This window comes from Mus caroli, chromosome 9 (assembly GCF_900094665.2).
Source record: "Mus caroli chromosome 9, CAROLI_EIJ_v1.1, whole genome shotgun sequence".
Taxonomy (NCBI): Eukaryota; Metazoa; Chordata; class Mammalia; order Rodentia; family Muridae; genus Mus; species Mus caroli.
Genome location: NC_034578.1, coordinates 113,420,347 through 113,438,606, shown reverse-complemented (window position 1 = coordinate 113,438,606; position 18,260 = coordinate 113,420,347). Strand labels below are relative to the sequence as shown.

Genomic DNA, 18,260 nt, shown 5'->3' with positions numbered 1-18,260 from the left:
GAGAATCGACAAATGGGACCTCATAAAATTGCAAAGCTTCTTTAAGGCAAAAAAATACTGTCAATAAGACAAAAAGATTGGGAAAGTATCTTTACCAACCCTAAATCAGATAGGGGACTAATATCTAATATATATAAAGAACNCAAGAAGATGGACTCCAGAAAATCAAATAACCCCATTAAAAAATGGGGCTCAGAGCTAAACAAAGTATTCTTATCTGAGGAATACCAAATGGCTGAGAAGCACCTGAAAAAATGTTCAGCATTCTTAATCATCAGGGAAATGTAAATCAAAACAACCCTGAGATTCCACCTCACACCATTCAGAATAGCCAAGATCAAAAAATTCAGGTGACAGCGGATGCTGGCGAGCACGTGGAGAAAGAGGAACACTCCTCCATTGTTGGTGGGATTGCAAGGTTGTACATCCACTCTAGAAATCAGTCTGGTGGTTCCTCAGAAAATTGGACATAGTACTACCGGAGGATCCCGCGATAACCCTCGTGGGCATATATTCAGAAGATGTTCCAACTGGAAATAAGGACACATGCTCCACTATGTTCATAGCAGCCTCATTTATAATAGCCAGAAGCTAGAAAGAACCCAGATGTACCTGAACAGAGGAATGGATACAGAAAATGTGGTACATTTACACAATGGAGTACTACCCAAGTATTAAAAATAATGAATTTATGAAATTCCTAGGCAAATGGATGGACCTGGAGTGTATCATCCTGAGTGAGGTAACCCAATCACAAAAGAACTTACATGATATATTTTCACTGATAAGTGGATATTAGCCCAGAAACTTAGAATACCCAAGATACAAGATACAATTTGCAAAACACATGAAACTCAAGAAGAAGGAAGACCAAAATGTGGGCACTTTGCCTCTTCTTAAAATTGGGAACAAAACACCCATGGAAGGAGTTACATAGACAAAGTTTGGAGCTGAGACAAAAGGATGGACCATCTAGAGCAATTAACACCAGGGGATCCATCCCATAATCAGCCTCCAAACGCTGACACCATTGTATATGCCAGCAAGATTTTGCTGAAAGGACCCTGATATAGCTGTCCCTTGTGAGGCTATACCGGTGCCTGGCAAACACAGAAGTGGATGCTCACAGTCAGCTACAGATGGAACACAGGGCCCCCAATGGAGGAGCTAGAGAAAGTACCCAAGGAGTTAAAGGGGTCTGTAACCCTATAGGTAGAACAACAATATGAACTAACCAGTACCTCCGGAGCTCGTGTCTCTAGCTGCACATGTAGCAGAAGATGGCCTAGTCGGCCATAAATGGGAAGAGAAGTCCCTTGGTCTTGTAAACTTTATATGCCCCAGTATAGGGGAACACCAGGGCCAAGAAGTAGGAGTGGGGGGGGGGTTATGGGAGACTTTGGGATAGCATTTGAAATGTAAATGAAGAAAATACCTATTTAAAAAAAATCTAGGCTTTTTAAGATTTAAGCCCTCCCCTCTCCCCCCCTTTTTAAGATCTACGATTTTCTGAATAAGACTCCATCTGCCCAGGGAAGAATAGCAAGGATTTAAAATTGGATTGGCTCAGGTAAATACAAAATAAAAATATATTGAGTGTCCATCTCACCCAACCAGAATGGATATTATTGCACATGCTGGTGAGGAAGTGAGGCAGATGAGGACTTGTACTGTCCTGCTGACACTATAATCTACAGCATACTATAAAATACAACATACAAGTGAGCATTCAGATTCCTCTAAAACCTAAAGCTAGAGCCATAATTTGATCCAGTTATATAATTTTGGATATACATCCAAAAGAATGTCACCAAGTGTCTATAGAAATACCTGTACACCTGTGCCTGTCATATATTAGTCACAATATAGACCTGAACTTTTATGGGTCAGATATAGCCTACTGAATTGACATTGGATCCTAAGTAAAAGATGCATAAATGTGAAATGGAGCAGGGAGGATGGGGTATAGAGTTTGTGTTTCAATAACCAACATTCTGAGGAAGAAAATGGGGAACAAAATCATTACTCCAATTACTTTTACCTTAAGCCAAAACTTTCTTTAAAAAAATAAATCTAATCAAGGAATTGAAAAACTTCTACAATAAAAACTTGAAATACTGAGTTAAATAACTGAAGTAGATACTAGATTAGATAGATTTCTTATGCTCAGGAATTGGAAGTATTAGTACTGTGAAAATGGCCGTCTTACCTATGTAAGTGATCTCTGTAATACCTATCCAAATCCGTATGCCCCCTGTTCTTCATAGCAATAGGAACATTTAATTCATGCAGAATCATGAAGGACCTCAGATACTCCAAGAAATCCTGAACAAAAAGACTAATGCAGGAGGTGTCACCAATTTCAAGTTATATTACAGAGCTGTATTAACAAAATCATCATGGTGCAGACACAAAAGCAGATGTCAATCAATGGAATAGAAGACCCAAAACAAATCCACAGATATAAATGTATAGTCACTTGATTTGACAATGATGTATACATACAGATATATAGTACATATATAAAAAAAGACAGCATCCTTATAGCAAATGGTGTGGGAAAAATAAATATTCACATGTAGAAAGATGAAACTAGATATGTATTTGTTACCTTGCACAAAAAAGGTCAAATTTGGATGGATGAAAGATCCTGATGTAAGACCTGAAACTCTGAAAACATTAGAAGAAAAAACAAAGGAATTAAAGATATAAGCAGTGGCAATAATTTCTTAAATGGGAGACTACTGAGTTAGGATCTAATGTCAACAATTGACAAATGGGACCTCATCAAATCTGCACAGAGATCCTGCACGGCTATGGAAACAATTAACAGCTTATCAATAGCCTGCAGAATTGGAGAAAATATGTGCTAACTATACACATGACATGATTACTTTCTAGAATATTCAGAAAACTAAAAAACTAAGAATTCCAACAACCAAGTCCAGAATTGGGCTAGGGAAATGAGCAGGTAGTGTTCAAATATTAAAACACAAATTTGTTCAATAAACATATAAAAATGTTCAACCTCATTATCAGAAAAATGCAAATTAAAATTGTATTAATATTCTATCTCACCCCAGCCAGAATATCAGTCATTAAGAAAACAAGTAACAAATTCTGGTGAGGGTGTGAACTGAAGTAAACACATGTACACTGTGTGTGGGGATGTGAACCAAAGTGAAAGTGTGTACACTGTGTGTGGGGATGTGAACTGTTGGTACAGCCACTATGGCAGTCAGGAGACTGGTTCTGAAAAAACCCCCCAAAACCTATTAATTATTCCATGTGACCTAGTTATACCACTTCTGGGTGTTTTCCCAAAGAACTCCAGGATGGCAATCACAGATACCTTTTGCACAACATTATTTATTATAGCAGTGGTTACAGTAGTCCAGTTATGGAGTCAACCTACACTTCCAATAGGGAAATGGAGAAGATAAATCTAATATGAATAAAAAAATGGAGTTTTTTCATTCATAAAGTATGGAGTTATGTGATTCTAGGAAAATGCCTGTAACTGGAGATAATGTCAGGTGAATTAAGGCAGCCTTAAGAAGATAAATATGTTTTTGAGTGATATTCATGGTTCCTAGGTTTAATGTAGATATGTAAATCTATAAATGTATGTATAATTTAAATATAAAAGTGAAACTGAACTCTCGGGAAATAAACGGGACTCAAGGGAAAGAGGGTGGGTGAAAGGCAGAGCATGGTGGAAGGTTCGAGGGGGAACATGCCCAACACAAAATGACTACCTGTATGAAAAGGAGCATATATGACAGACAGGATGCCATAGACAATGAACCTATACTATGGAAAATGTAAAGCATACATAGGAAATAAAAATAAATAAAAATGCAGTTAATAAAAAGTTAAAATTTAAATCATTGTAATTACTGGCTAATGCGTGTATTGATTGCATCAAATGTGAGTTGTAGGAGCTCAGATAAGGAGCATGGTAAAGAAACATGAGTAGGATAAGCATCTGACTGCCTAGGGATAGAGGGGGTTTGGATGGTGCCAGGGTTTGGGTAGTAGTGTTGTGCTGATCCATCACTGTTGGAAACCGTCATCTTTTTATATTTGTTTATTTAGTTATTTAGTATGCATGCATGTGTATGAATGTGTGCGTGTATGTGTATGTTATGGCATGTGTGTGGCGATCAGAGGCAAACTGTGGGAGTCAGTTCTTTCTCTCCTTTCACCATGTGAGTTCTGGGGAATCAAACTCAGGTGGTCAGTTTTGGCATCAGGTGGCTTTACCCACTGCCATTTTGGCGAGCCCCACATCTTTTTGTTAAAAAAATAGGTTATTGTGAAATACATAGTCAACAATTAATTTTGTCTGTATTTTAGTTATATTCTTAATGCACGTCTCCTAGTCTTTGCTGATGTCGAATTTGGGGAGCTTTGATATACAGCTGTTTTCATATATGTAGACTCTTCATACACAGCCTGAGAAGAGACTCTGTCAGTGAGATGGGGCAGGCCTTCCTAAGGAAGAGGCTGCTCATCAAGCTTTTATATCCTTGAGAGTTTTCACGATGACTCATCTGCCCCATCCGGGTTTCCTGGTTTTTAGAAGAAGAACAGGACGATGCATGGTGCTGTCTGTGTGCTCTAGAGCAGTGCATCTGCAGTCAGGACCCCAGAGCTTAGAACCCAGCTGCCTGCATTTAAACCTCAGCTCCACAGGGTCCTAGGCATGGGGCTTAAAAATGCTTTTCACAGCTTCAGTTTCCTTGGTAAAATGGATAGGATATGAGCTGTGTGTGTAAGGCAGAGGACCTGCCACATAGTAGCTTTGTGTGTGCTATGCTCATCCTTGCACCCAAGAGGCTTGGGCAAAGGGATAGGGAGTTTTAGGCTAGCCTGGGCTACAGCATAGAGGTGACTAAGAAAGAAAGAAAGAAAGAAAGAAAGAAAGAAAGAAAGAAAGAAAGAAAGAAAAGGAGAAAGGAAGAAAGAAAGGAAGGAAGGAAGGAAGGAAGGAAGAAAAGGAGGAAGAAAAAGAGAGGAAGGAAGGAAGAAAGGAAGGAAGGAAGGAAGAAAAAAGAAAAGGAAAGCAAGCAAGAAATACTATGTGCATAGTGAGTGTCAGTTGTAGACACTGCTCAACTAAACTACCCTCATGGGGTAGATTTGTCCAGTTTGTAATTTCAGAGCACTTGTTGTGGTCATTCATGTGTCTGCTGTGTTACTGTTACTGGTAAGAAGAACACATTATATCAGACACATCTTCTCTGCCAGGAGCGTAGGATTGGGCAGAAAGTATAAAAGAAATTCTTCTTGTGGTTGAAATTATATCTTGTACCCTTGAATCTGTATTCTTTTTTTATTTTCCAGATTTGATTCACTTCTGAGAAACAAGACAACAAAACAAAACAAAACCAAAATAAGATAAATAACAATCTGAGTGATCAGCATCAGCCTGATGGGCCCGGCCCCGGAGAGCAGCGAGTTTGTGCACAGAACATGGGTACAGTGTGAGAATGAGAGCTGCCTGAAATGGAGGCTGCTGTCCCCTGCAGCTGCAGCCGCGGTGAACCCCAGCGAGCCCTGGTACTGCTTCATGAACACTGACCCCAGCTACAGCAGCTGCTCCGTCTCCGAGGAAGATTTCCCTGAAGAATCTCAGTTCCTTGAAAACGGGTATAAGTTTGTCTATTCACAGCTACCTCTCGGAAGCCTGGTTTTGGTAAAATTACGGAATTGGCCAAGGTAAGAAATGTATTTATTGTTCACTACTTATTAATTAATCATTACTTAATTACTGATTTCTTTAATTTTTTTATTATGTTTACTTACGTGCATGCGTGCTTGGGGGCGTGTGTTCATGGACATGTGTTTGTGTGTGTCTGTGTCTGTGTTTTTTTTTATCTCTGTGTTTTAGTGGATCAAATACCAAGAGCCTCACTCACTCTGGCAAACACTTCTGCCAAGCGTCGTGCTCAGCCCTGTGCTCTGCATTGGGCGTAGCTGTGCCCGGTCATGTATTTGCTCTCCCTGTATTTCAGAGGAGATTTTACAGTATTCTGAGTGTGTGCAGCTACCAGTACTACCCCTTCAGAACCTCTTACTAGGTTTTGTAAGCTGTTACCCTACAAAGCTCAAGTATACTGGGTTGTTATCTTGTTCTCTATGAAGACCGTAAGTGTCATAAGTCATAGGAGAGGTGGTTACTCGCTCATTCTGACATGCACATGTGTGTAATAGGTGATCCAGTCAATACATAGACTCAGGTTCTTGCTGTCTCACTATCTTGCACTCAATTATGTTGAATGCTGCCATGACACCTTAGAATGACCATATTAGGATGTAGGGCCTTTAAAGACGTGACTAATTACAAATAAGTCCCAATAGGGTATGACTTAATCTAGTCTAGCTAGTACTCTTGTAAGACAGCGATTTAGGGATACACATGCAGGCTAGAAAGTCTGTGTGAAAATGCAGAAGAAAGGTGACATCTGCACTTGCCAGATAACACTCACGATAAAGCTTACTGAGAGGCTACTGTAGAGACGCCAAAATGGGACCAATAGTTACATCTCCCCGTGAAACCTGGACATTTAGTATCTGTGAGAGAGAAAACAGGGCGAATAGGAACAGCACAGAGATCATCTGACACAGTTGAGAAATGAGAGCTTCAAGCTTTCCTGGGGAGCACAGCAGGCGGAACGAGCAACAGGTTCAACCACAGCAGGGCAAAGAGCAATTCAAGATGCTGGAGCATAGAACTCTGGAAACATTACATGTAACACAGATCATTTCCACAAAAAAGGTAACTCTGATTAAAAAAATAACAACAGTAAAACCCCCAAAACCTACAGGGGGTTAAATAAAGAGAATAGGATCAGTGAGAACAAAGGATCTTGTTTGGCTGCTAGACTGGCGGTTTCCCCTATAGGACTCCAGGAATGTGCAGAGCTGGGCTAACAGGGAAAAGGGGAATTGATAGTTCTGAAGGAGGTGCCAGAACAGCTATAAAGCACAGAAAACAAAAAGTACACAGGAAACAGTAGGGACCAGCTCAGCACCCTGGCTGCTCTCTAAGAGTCCACTGCTTCTCACATCTCATCCCGGAGTCCAAGAGCCAGGTACCACTGGAGAAGAGACCCGTGTCTGGGATACTGAAAACAAGCAGTGGCCACAAGTTTGGGACCTTGGGGACTCCCTGCCACAGGGTCTGGATGGGAGACATCTACAAGAAGTACTCCAGGAGACTAGGAGGTGGGACCCAAAGAGCTGAGAAGTTTCCGAATAAGGAGATGCAATGGTGAAGAGAAGTGTTTGCTAACCTGTCCCTCTGTGCTGAGGCACAAGCACTTCTCGCAGCTGCAGGACTGAGAGCTCTGAGACCAGGGCAGGCCGACCACACAGCAGACTACTCACTTCTCCAGCCTCCTCCATCCCCACATGAGCACAGGAGACGCTAATACTAACTTAGCAGAGTAAAACTAGCATGGGGCAGAAATAGAAAAGATGAGAGGTTACCACAGAGGAATAGTTTTGAGAGCATTCTCAAAATCTTGCATTGTACTCAAGATTTCAAGCTGAGTTAACAGGAATAAAGAAAATAGTGTAGATATAATGTGTGTATATGTGTGTGTGTGTGTGTGTGTGTGTGTGTGTATGTGTGAACTAGAAAAAATAAAACAGTGTTTAAAGATTTGGGGGGAAAGTAAAATTAATGAAAACCTTTTTAAAACTTCAAAAATAAATGCTAAATTAGAAGGAATAAAAAATAAGCAGTATTTTCTGAAAAATAAAATATGTAAAGAAAATTAAAGGACCAAAAGATGAAAAAAAAGTTCAAGAAAAAGAAATACCAAGGATAGAAAAGATTACATAGGTAATATTGATTCCTGAAGTAAAAAGCCAAAGCCATTTGGTAAAACAAGTGCCTTTAAGTCAAGAAAGTTTAACTGAAACCCAAGATTTATACACTGAAGATGCATAGTATATATTTAGAAAAACTCAACCAAAAGTGCCAAACTCTGAAATATAATAAATCCACATAAATTAAGTGAAAAATATTTTAAGCATCTATGAAATAATTAAGATCTTTAAATATTTATCATTTACAAACATATTTCTAAATTATATTAATATTCATTTTTTTCAATGAAGAAATAGCAACTATTTCAGGATGAACAATAAAATACAATGTGTTTGTTTATCACAGTTCTTTAAAAAAAATTGTAGTCTTGTTTAAATTAAGGGGAAAACTAAGAAAGACATGAGAAGAGACAAACTGTCCATCCTCCAGTCTTGTATTACTAACTTAGAGCAGCTGCAGAAAGTAGATCTCTCGCTTCACTCTGCAAGTCTGTGGTATTTTGTTATAACAGCCCTAACAAACTCACCCACTGTCTTAACAAATGCATGACCTCTGTGCTCCATTTTAATGAGGGCTTTTTCTGGGGCTCAAATGTGACAATATTGTAAAAATTATTATCCTCTCCCATATTAATAATTCTCCCCCTGATTAATAATTAACACAAACATTAATTGATTATGTGTACCAGACCTGCTGGCATGAAGTTGAACAGCCTCTGAGCTGGAGGGAGTGAGGATGATTGTAGGAAAGACAGAAAGAAGACTCAGAGACAAAAGTTAGAATTGAGAGGGTTGTCCAGTGGCTACTGCAGCCTCTCTATACCCCACGGTGCCATGGGAAGTAAAAGCGTAAGCTAGCAGAGACAATGGCTGACATATATAGGGTATCTATTCCTACCCATAGGCCTCCCTGTTCCTTCCTCCAAGCTTAATAGAACATTTAGCCTTGAGCCTCAAGTGTATCTCGTCTTGTTGCTCCATGCATCAGCAGGCCAGGAAATCTGCCTGCCTGCAGAACAGCCTGCCAGGCCACAACCCCTGATCTGTTTTGACTCAGACTAGCAGGCAAAATGGCTCCCGACAGTTATGTAAGATCCAGTATTTTAAGGGGTATATAATATGAACATTTACTGAAGTTGTTATAAACAGATTTGTCATAAACACAAATAGTTCTCCATCATTTTTCATCTCTAAAGCAAACATTTTGAAAGCAGAGTTGAAAATGCATTTTGAAAGCAATTCCTAAATAGGAAATTTGATGTTTCAGTAACTGTAATTCAAGAAATGAAATTGCTTTTGTCTGTCAATATATCTGAAAAACAGAAAGTTTCATTAGGAATTAGTAACTGAGGTAAAGAACTTAAAATTTCATATGAAATGTGTTTTAAACCAGCCCCTAAATTATCTCTAGTTTGTGTTTACTGCCATCCCCATGTCTGACAAGCAGCTGCATCCTCCCTCCTCCAGAGCCTGGAAAGCATTTGACTGCGTATCACTTACGTTCTCCTTCATGAGCCAAGCTGAGCACTGATTTACATTTTCAATTAAGAAACTGAAATTTACTTGCATTGTTTCTTCAGCGACACAAATGTATAGAATGATAATAGCAAGATAAATTAAAATAGTACAATGTAAAGATAGGATTAACCCAAAAGAAATAGTGAAATATTGGATCTTAATTAAGCAATGCTCTAGATCCTGAAGCAGAGAGACAGCTGCTGACTGCAGAGATACTTAGCGACCTAACTTAGCAGCACAGCACTGGCTGGGTGGATTTCATCAGCCTGTGGCTTTACAGGCAGCTCTTAAGATCAGAGCTCTGTCTTGCCAGCATTTAACATTACTGCTGCTCAAATTAGTTGACTCAAGAAGGTTAAAGAGACATTGATGTAGAATCTAGAAATGCTTGTTTATTTTTTTTTGGTATAATAAAAACAAACAGTTCTCAAGAGAGTAGTTCTTTGTTGGTATCATAATTAATTTTCTTCCATGTTGTGGCATACCACTTACTTAAGAACCTGTTAAAGGCACACACATAGCCTCTTGCTAAACAAAGGGGAGAGATTTCTAAATCATTCTTTTCAAGTTACATATACAGTCATATTAGCTTTCTAGGGTTGCCATAACAAACTAGCACATATGAGCTGGCTTACATAACACAGGCTCAAGTCCTGAGATCAAGGTATCACATGGCTAATTTCATCCAAGGTTCTCTCCTTGATTTACAAATGGTCACCTTCTTGCCACATCCTCCCACACTCTTTCCTCTGCATGTCTGTGTCCTGATCTCGTCCCATGGGACAGGTTATCTTGGACATAGAGCCTGTCCTAGTGAGCTAGGTTTTTTATTGTTTGTTTGTTTTGGGTTTTTGTTTGTTTGTTTGTTTGTTTGTTTTGAGACAGGGTTTCTCTGCACAGCCCTGGTTGTCCTGGAACTCACTCTGTAGAGCAGGCTGGTCTCGAATTCAGAAATCCACCTGCCTCTGCCTCCGGAGTGCTGGGATTAAAGGCGTGCGCCACCACGCCCGGCTGTGAGCTAGGTTTTAACTGAGTTACTTGTTATTGTTGATTTGAGATAGGCTCTCAAGGAGTGCAGCTGGCCGTGGACTCCTGATCCTCCTGCCTCCACCTACTAACTGCAGAAGTACCTACGCAAAGCTCTCCTAGTTATTTAACTGTCTTTTCAGTTTTCAACATCTAAATTTGGCAGGAGACATTAAGCTCTATGATGATGACAGACTTTAATTTCTCAAAACCAAAAATGTATAAACTACACATTTATTTGAACTTTATAACACATGAGGAAAGATAGCCAGAGCTAGATGCCTTCAGAAAGGCTGTTGCCTGCAGGTTCAAGTGAGAGCATGGGTCTCTTCACTGGGGTGCCACCGACTCTCCCACTTTACATTGCTGACTGCAGAACTGGGCAAGTGTGCAGTTTGCAGTGTTGCAGTGCTAAATGTATGTATAATCTAAATCTTGAGCTCTAAACTGTTGTCCAGGGGCTCCCAGGATTCCTTATGGTGGGATCCTACCTGACTTCTGCCTTTTCTTCCTCTTTTATTCCCAGCGTGGTGGGCCAGGTGTTGGAATGTTGGTAAAAATATTTAAAACTCAATTAAAATTGGGCATGCCTGTACACCTGTAATACTATCACTCTAGAGGATGAGGCAGGAGGATCATTTTAAGCTAGATGGGAGAAATTAATGTATGTGTATAAAATTTTTGCTATGGATAAAATATGGATTGAATCCCAACACAGTACTTCAAGCCAACAATTTACATTTTGCCACTTGCATACAAAATAATAATTTTAATTTTAGAGGTGCAGTTTTGTAAAATAGTCACTTTATATAAGGTAACATACAAATTAGAAAATGAAGCCTTTCTGAGACAAACTTACCTACTTCCTGTTGAGTGTTAGGACCTGGAGGCAGGCCCTAGTTCTGTGCTTCAGTTTCAGGCAGCAGAAGTCTTCATTGGTTGAATAGATAATGGAGAAAGGCTTTTTGACTTTTAGTAACTTTACCTTTTAATTGTGTTGCAACCTCAGATTATCACAGAGCAGGCCAAGTGGTGGTCTTACTCCTGTGTGGTGATCATATTTGACATATGCACACACTACATACTTACCCCACAACTACACACATTACACGCCCTATATATACCACATCCCACATCCTTCACAGGCCATTTAGGATGGGGACCAGTAAGGAATACAGCCTCTGAGGCTAGGTACTCCATCTCAGATACAGTCATGTTGCAGGCCTTCTCTCGGAGTGCATATGGAGTCTACGGCTCTCTTGTTTGTTTGTGACCTGTGTCCTTTGACCAAGAAGTCCTCTTTTGAACTATGTCTTACCAAGTGTCTTCTCGAAAAACAAAACAGCAGCAGCAACAGAAAATCTTCTTGAAAGTTCTGCCTGTAAAACGTAAAGAAGATAACAATTTCCTACCTCATCATACTGATTAGAGGTTAGTGGTAATGGTGGGTGTCCCAGAATCCTCTGGGAGCTCTTGCAGGTTAACTTGCCCAGGACTCCAGGCCCTTCTTTGCCAGTTCTACCTGAGCCCAAGTCAGAACTAAGGAGTTTAAAATTGCCTAGCATACTCTGCTTCATCTTCTATAGTAGCATTAGTGAACAAATGCATTATTTGAAATGTTCAGTTTTCTTAGACAGTGCTAAAGTTGTTTGTTTGAGACATGATCTCACTATGTAGCCAGGCTGGCTTGGAACTGTGTATGATCTGACTATGTAGATCAGGCTAGCCTCACCCTCACAGAGACCCGCTCGCCTCTGCGCTGTGAGTGCTAGGAGCAAAGGCCTGTGCCTCCCAATCTCAACTTGTTCTCACTTATACCCACAGTCAGGACTTTTAAGATGATTGTGACCTGTACGTCTTAGTTTTCAGCTTTTCTTTTATTATAGAATCTGATAAATCAAGTCAATAGAGCAGGTGTGGACTTGGTGACATCAGTGACCTCAGGACTTGCTCTCTAATTTCTGGTTGGGACTCCATGTGGGAAATTGTTTCCAGTTTCTGCTTAGCAATGTTGTCGTGGATCTGAGCTTTCAGCTGTTGATGTGGAAAAGAAAAATCAGAGGCTAGAGAGATGGCTTAGAAACTAGGAGCACATACCGCTCTCGTATCCCCGACACACACATGTCTATAATTAAAAAGTAATAATTAAAAGGAAAATCTAACTTAGACAGAAAGTAGAAAAACAGAACCCTACCTAAGTGGGAACTGAATGTCCAAAGCAGAAAATACTGTCTATAGAGGTTTCTGTCACAATAAGCTATCTTTTTCAAATTTATATTTTATTTTATGTGTATGGATGTTTTAACTGCACATATGTCTTTGCACCACATGTGTGACGGGCACCTGTGGAAGCCAGATGAGAACATCAGCTCCTCTGGAACTGCAGTTACAGGTACTTGTGAGCTGCTACGTGGGTGCTGGAAATGGAATCTATCACCCCTCTAAACATAGTTTAAAATAATTTAAAATAAAAATTTACTTAGAGTTCTGAATATTTTTTAGCAAATTAATGACTTGTCAGTGGAGTGATAGGAAGGAACAGTTTAGAATGGTGGAGCTGAGGTCCTGCCCTTTCTGTAGTTAACAATGTTATCACTATTTGAGCTATGAGGGTTTTCTGCCTGTCACCTATCAATCTATCTGTTATCTATTTGCTTACAGCTATAGTTATGTATCTCTCATCTACCTCTTATCATTTATCATTAAGCTATGATTGCTTTATAGCTGACATTTTTTATCTAAACATGTATCATTTACCTATAAGCTATCAAGTATGTCTATCTAGCATACATCCATCTCTCAATCACCTATCATCTACCTATTACCTACTATCTGTCATTTGTGTGTCATCTTTCTATTGTCTACAGTATCTGTCTATCTATCTATCTATTTATCTATCTATCTATCTATCTATCTATCTATCTATCTATCTATCTATCTATCATCTATCTACCTATCAACATCTATCTACCTACCTATCCTCTATCTATCTTTCTATCTATTTAACATCTATCTACCTATCTACTTACCTACATATCTATCTAGCTGTCTATCTATCATCTATATACATACCTACATACTTATGTATCTATCTGGTGTGTGTGTGTGTGTGTGTGTGTATGTGTGTGTGTGTATGAGTGGATGCCCATACATACATAAACACACACACACACAGAGCTTTCTCTCACTTTGGCAGAAGCCATGTCAGTGACTAATATTTTGGTAATTAATCACTTTTCTAGGCTAGAGTTAACTCTGCAGAAAATTCAATATCTATATTTTCCCCCTCTTTGCCTGTCAGTGGTGTTTCTTATGGATTCTGGCTATCATTTCTTTTAGAGTCTTTTCATCTTGCCTATGACACTATCAAAACATTTTATTGATACAAAGATAAAATTTTTTACTTGCTTATTATCTTTGAAAGGTATAAGTAGGAATAAGTTTATGTTTGTAGAAATCATTAAAATTCAAAGACATAAGTTCAATATTTGATTGTGATAGATGTGTCAGTAGCTTCATTTTTTAACAGAAAATTTATTTTAACTTTATTTTTAAGTTGGCCAGGAATACTTTGTCCTGATCCTTTCAAAGGGAAATATGTAACCTATGACCAGGATGGAAATGTTGAAAAGTATTACATAGAATTTCTGGGTGACCCCCACTCGACAGCATGGATGAGTGCAGCGTTTGTTGGACATTTTAGTCTCACGTTAAAGGTAGGTGAAGGACCATTGCAACTTTATGCTTTCTCTAGTTTCTTTTATTTACTGTCAATTTTATCTCAGATTTTAAAACATTTGCATTTATATAAAATCATGCATAATATGCTTTTAAATTGAAACACGATTATTTTCGAGGAAATTGTGGATATGAAATAGTTGTAGATTTTAACAGCTTTCCTCTTTCACTGGCAACATGGTACAAGTCAACTAAAGAATGAACCTTTGAAATGGTTTTAATATTGTCCGTTTTTACATTCTCCCGAGACTGTACATTTCAGCATCCGTCACAGGAAATTCATTATAGAGCACAACAAGCTTTTCAAATTTCAAACAGAGAGCATTTCATTACATGAACTCCTTTACTGTCTTCTCACTCTTTTTAAACTTTAAGTCACACATTACAATTAATTAGTTATTGGATTCTCAGGGTGGGGACATAGAAGGTGAGCTGGGCCTGTACCCAAGGAGCCACCATGGTGAGCACAGGCTGCCTGTGCTGAAAGCCACCCTGAGCCTTTTGTCTGCACACTATGCCATCATTAAAGCCTGTGACAAACACAGTGGCATCGTAGACACCGATATCTTCCACTCAGTTTTGATATACTTTATTTTTTTAATAGTAAGATGGTATATTCATGTGCATATCTCAGTATATGTATAAACAAAGCATGTGATCCAACCACACTGGTAATTTGAGATTGTTTAAAATGGGTTTACTTTTATTTGGCATATATAGCTTTTTAAAAAAATTTAGTTCAAAAGCTGTTAAAAAGAATCACTGTGGCAGACCACCACTTCATATTAGCTAACCCGACCACCTCATGATTAAGCCCCTTTTCTGCTTCCCCTCTGCCTGTGTTCCTAGACAGGTCAAGTGCGGACTGTTTCTTTCTTGTCCTCTCCTTCCCCTTGAGGAGTCGGGAAACCTAGCTGCTCATGAAGCTAGGAAAGATTAAGGTGTTTCTAAAAATTATATGTAATTATATATGTTAAAATTATATTTAATTGTAAGCACAAAAGTCAAAATGTATTATTAGTCATCTGAATATAGGATATCCTCAATGTGTGAATATTATCATGATTATTTTACCATCAATCCCTGGGGCAAGGAAAAGGTCTGATAGAGAAGACAGCTAAACTTGGGAACCAAGAGACACATGTTCTTGTTTCTAACTTATTAAGGCTTCAGCAGAAATTTTGCACACGATCAGGAATTCAGGGCTGATTTATGCAAAATGATGCTGCAAAGATGAGAGTGAGGGGCAAGGCCGGGAAGGGTTGGCTTCCGTGTCCCTTTCCCAATACCTCAGCTGGGGAATCTGGGAGACTTGTAGATACCCACAGGCCTGGGGGGCTTTGTCTTTGAACGTTGTTTAGGGCTCTGCCTCTGCCCTTACTTCTCCTATTTCTAGCCTGTTCTTGTACCTTTGCAACTGATAGAATGAGGATACCTTCTGTGGGTCTCTTTATTCAATCAAGTTCCTCAGATTCAGCTACTCTGTGCTAGACTTTCTTCCTGTGCCCAGCTTTCCCCCACTCTCTGTTATCTAGAGTCATGTTCACTAGGATGGGGAAGCTGAGGGATGACAAAAGCCTATTGTTTCACTTGCTCAGAAAATAATGTAATGAGATAGATTTAGGCAAGGCCAACAGGCAAAGAAGAAAATTCTAGGCCCAAGTCATGCATATGAGGAATTGGTTGAACATGACTAAATTCAAACTAGAAACCCCCCCCCCCCCATCATCATGGGATGTGATTTTAAATCAGAATCTTGCTTTTCTGGTGTGCTGGGGCATCCAGGACTTGCTGTGGTGGGAGAGCTGGCCTCTGATGATACCGAGTAGCCTTGGTTTCTGTTGCTCATATTCTTGAGCTTGCCTCTCACTGTCTGGTTATCTTTGGTGTTAGTTGGTCTTGCTATCTCTAACAGGAGCTTGTTCCTCTTGTGGGCCTGTGAGCCTGTGATCTTAGGTGTGTCAGCACTCCTGGGAGACTAGTTCTCTGCAGGCAGGATTTGGATGTGGAGAGATGTGTCACAGGGTTAGCTCCAGGGCACTGATGGAAACCGGAAGCATCCTGTCCCTGAGTGTTTCTTGGTTCCTCTGCTTTGTGGGCTCCTGGTGGGTCGCTCTTTGGACAGTTATTGGACCAAAAGTGGTAGTCTCACCTGTGAGCTTAGGAGTGACAGCATTTCTGGGAGACCAGCTGTCTTTGGGGAGGGTGGCGGGATTTAGGTACCAAGGATTGTGGGATAGCCTTAGCTCTGGGGTGCAGATGGAAACCAGAAGGATCCTGTCTGAAATAGAGTCTTATATGCATTTATGAGAATGTTAACTTTTTTGGTTTATATAATGAAAAGCATTTCTCCCATATATTTCAGTCATGCTTGTCTGGTTTTAAGTTTTTAGAATAATTATTTTTACCTAACTAACTTGTGTATGGGTCTGCTGACTTAATTTAATTGCTCAGCTTATAAAAATACTCAGTCTCTGTCTCTACACAAAGTGTTAGGTTTTCCTTGCCAATAATTATTACACTTAGTGATACATTGAGATACACTCCGAGAAGAGTTAAAGGCAATATAGAGCTCTTGTGTACAGTAAAGTATTGCAACTTTTAGGGAAAACTTGACCTACATGAGGTTAATTTAGGCAACTTGAGGTTTTAGTACAGCAGCAGCTTCCAGACCCCCACCTATTTCCTGTGTCAGGCAGCAGTTACAGTTCCTGGAGGAACACAGCTCTCAAGATAAGCTGACCAAAAAGGCCCCAGTCCCCTCAGCACTGGGGATGTTACTGGGATGTTTACTGGGGAGTTGCCTATGATCATAACAAAGAAAGATGGTGGCCATTGAGTTGCCTGCTTCCCTTCCATTTTGCAAGCTCCTTTCCCCTCAGCTGAAGTGGCTCTCAGTGTGGTAAGAGATTGAGACACTTTCTTCCTCACTTTTTTTTTAAAGATTTATTTATTTATTATATGTAAGTACACTGTAGCTGTCTTCAGACACTCCAGAAGAGGACGCCAGATCTTGTTACGGATGGTTGTGAGCCACCATGTGGTTGCTGGGATTTGAACTCTGGACCTTTGGAAGAGCAGTCGGGTGCTCTTACCCACTGAGCCATCTCACCAGCCCCCTCACTTTTGATCATCCTTTTTTTTCTCTTTTTGGGGTCCTGACATTAAAGATAAAAATAGTAAGACTCTAGAGAGTAACTGCATCTGCAGAAGAGGGATATCTCTGACCCCAGGACTCAGGCGAGATTGCCATCTTGTATCCCACATCTTTCAGAGACCAGTCCACGCTCTCCTGCATGTGGGCTGCAGATGCAACAGAGCTTCTTGGACAGGGTTCCTTTGGGTCTTCATCTTCAGCCAGGAGGCAGAGCTGAGCTTCAGATCTCTGTGCACCTTCCTTGCCAGGCCTGCAGAGAGTGCTCTGACCACTAGGACTCAGGAGAGAGCTGGACTCCCAGGAGTGCTGACAGAGGCTAACAGAATCACAGGAAGAACAAGCTCCAGCCAGAGACAGCTAGAAAATATAACACCAGAGATTACCAGATGGTGAAAGGCAAACGTAAGAATCTTACTAACAGAAACCAAGACCACTTGGCATCATCGGAACCCAGTACTCCCACCACAGCGAGTCCTGGATACCCCAACATACCCGAAAAGCTAGACTCTGATTTAAAAGCATATCTCATGATGATGGTAGAGGATTTTAAGAAGGATATTAATAATTAACTTAAAGAAATAAAGGAGAACACTGCTAAACAGGTAGAAGTACTTAAAGAGGAAACACAAAAATCCCTTAAAGAATTACAGGAAAACACAACCAGACAGGTGATGGAATTGAACAAAATCATCCAAGATCTAAAAAGGGAAGTAGGAACAATAAAGAAAACCCAAAGGGAGACAACTCTGGAGATAGAAATCCTAGACAAGAAATCAGGAACCATAGCTGTGAGCATCAGCAACAGAATAGAAGAGATGGAAGAGAGAATCTCAGGTGCAGAAGATTCCATAGAAAACATGGGTACAACAATCAAAGAAAATGCAAAATGCAAAAAGATCCTAACTCAAAACATCCAGGAAATCCAGGATACAATGAGAAGACCAAACCTACGGATAATAGGAGTAGATGAGAATGAAGA

General features: G+C 39.9%; 1 protein-coding gene across 5 annotated transcripts in view; it reads left to right on the top strand.

Moving 5' to 3' along the window:
* Positions 1-18,260, top strand: part of Zcwpw2 (zinc finger CW-type and PWWP domain containing 2) — a 159,435-nt gene that overhangs the window by 23,361 nt on the left and 117,814 nt on the right. For all 5 annotated transcript variants that reach the window (XM_029481342.1, XM_029481341.1, XM_029481343.1 and 2 more), the window contains exons 2-3: positions 5,350-5,724; positions 13,943-14,102. In XM_029481342.1, coding sequence (XP_029337202.1) covers positions 5,438-5,724; positions 13,943-14,102 — 447 coding nt within the window. In that variant the 5' untranslated portion in view covers positions 5,350-5,437. The remainder of the gene's footprint in view (positions 1-5,349; positions 5,725-13,942; positions 14,103-18,260) is intronic.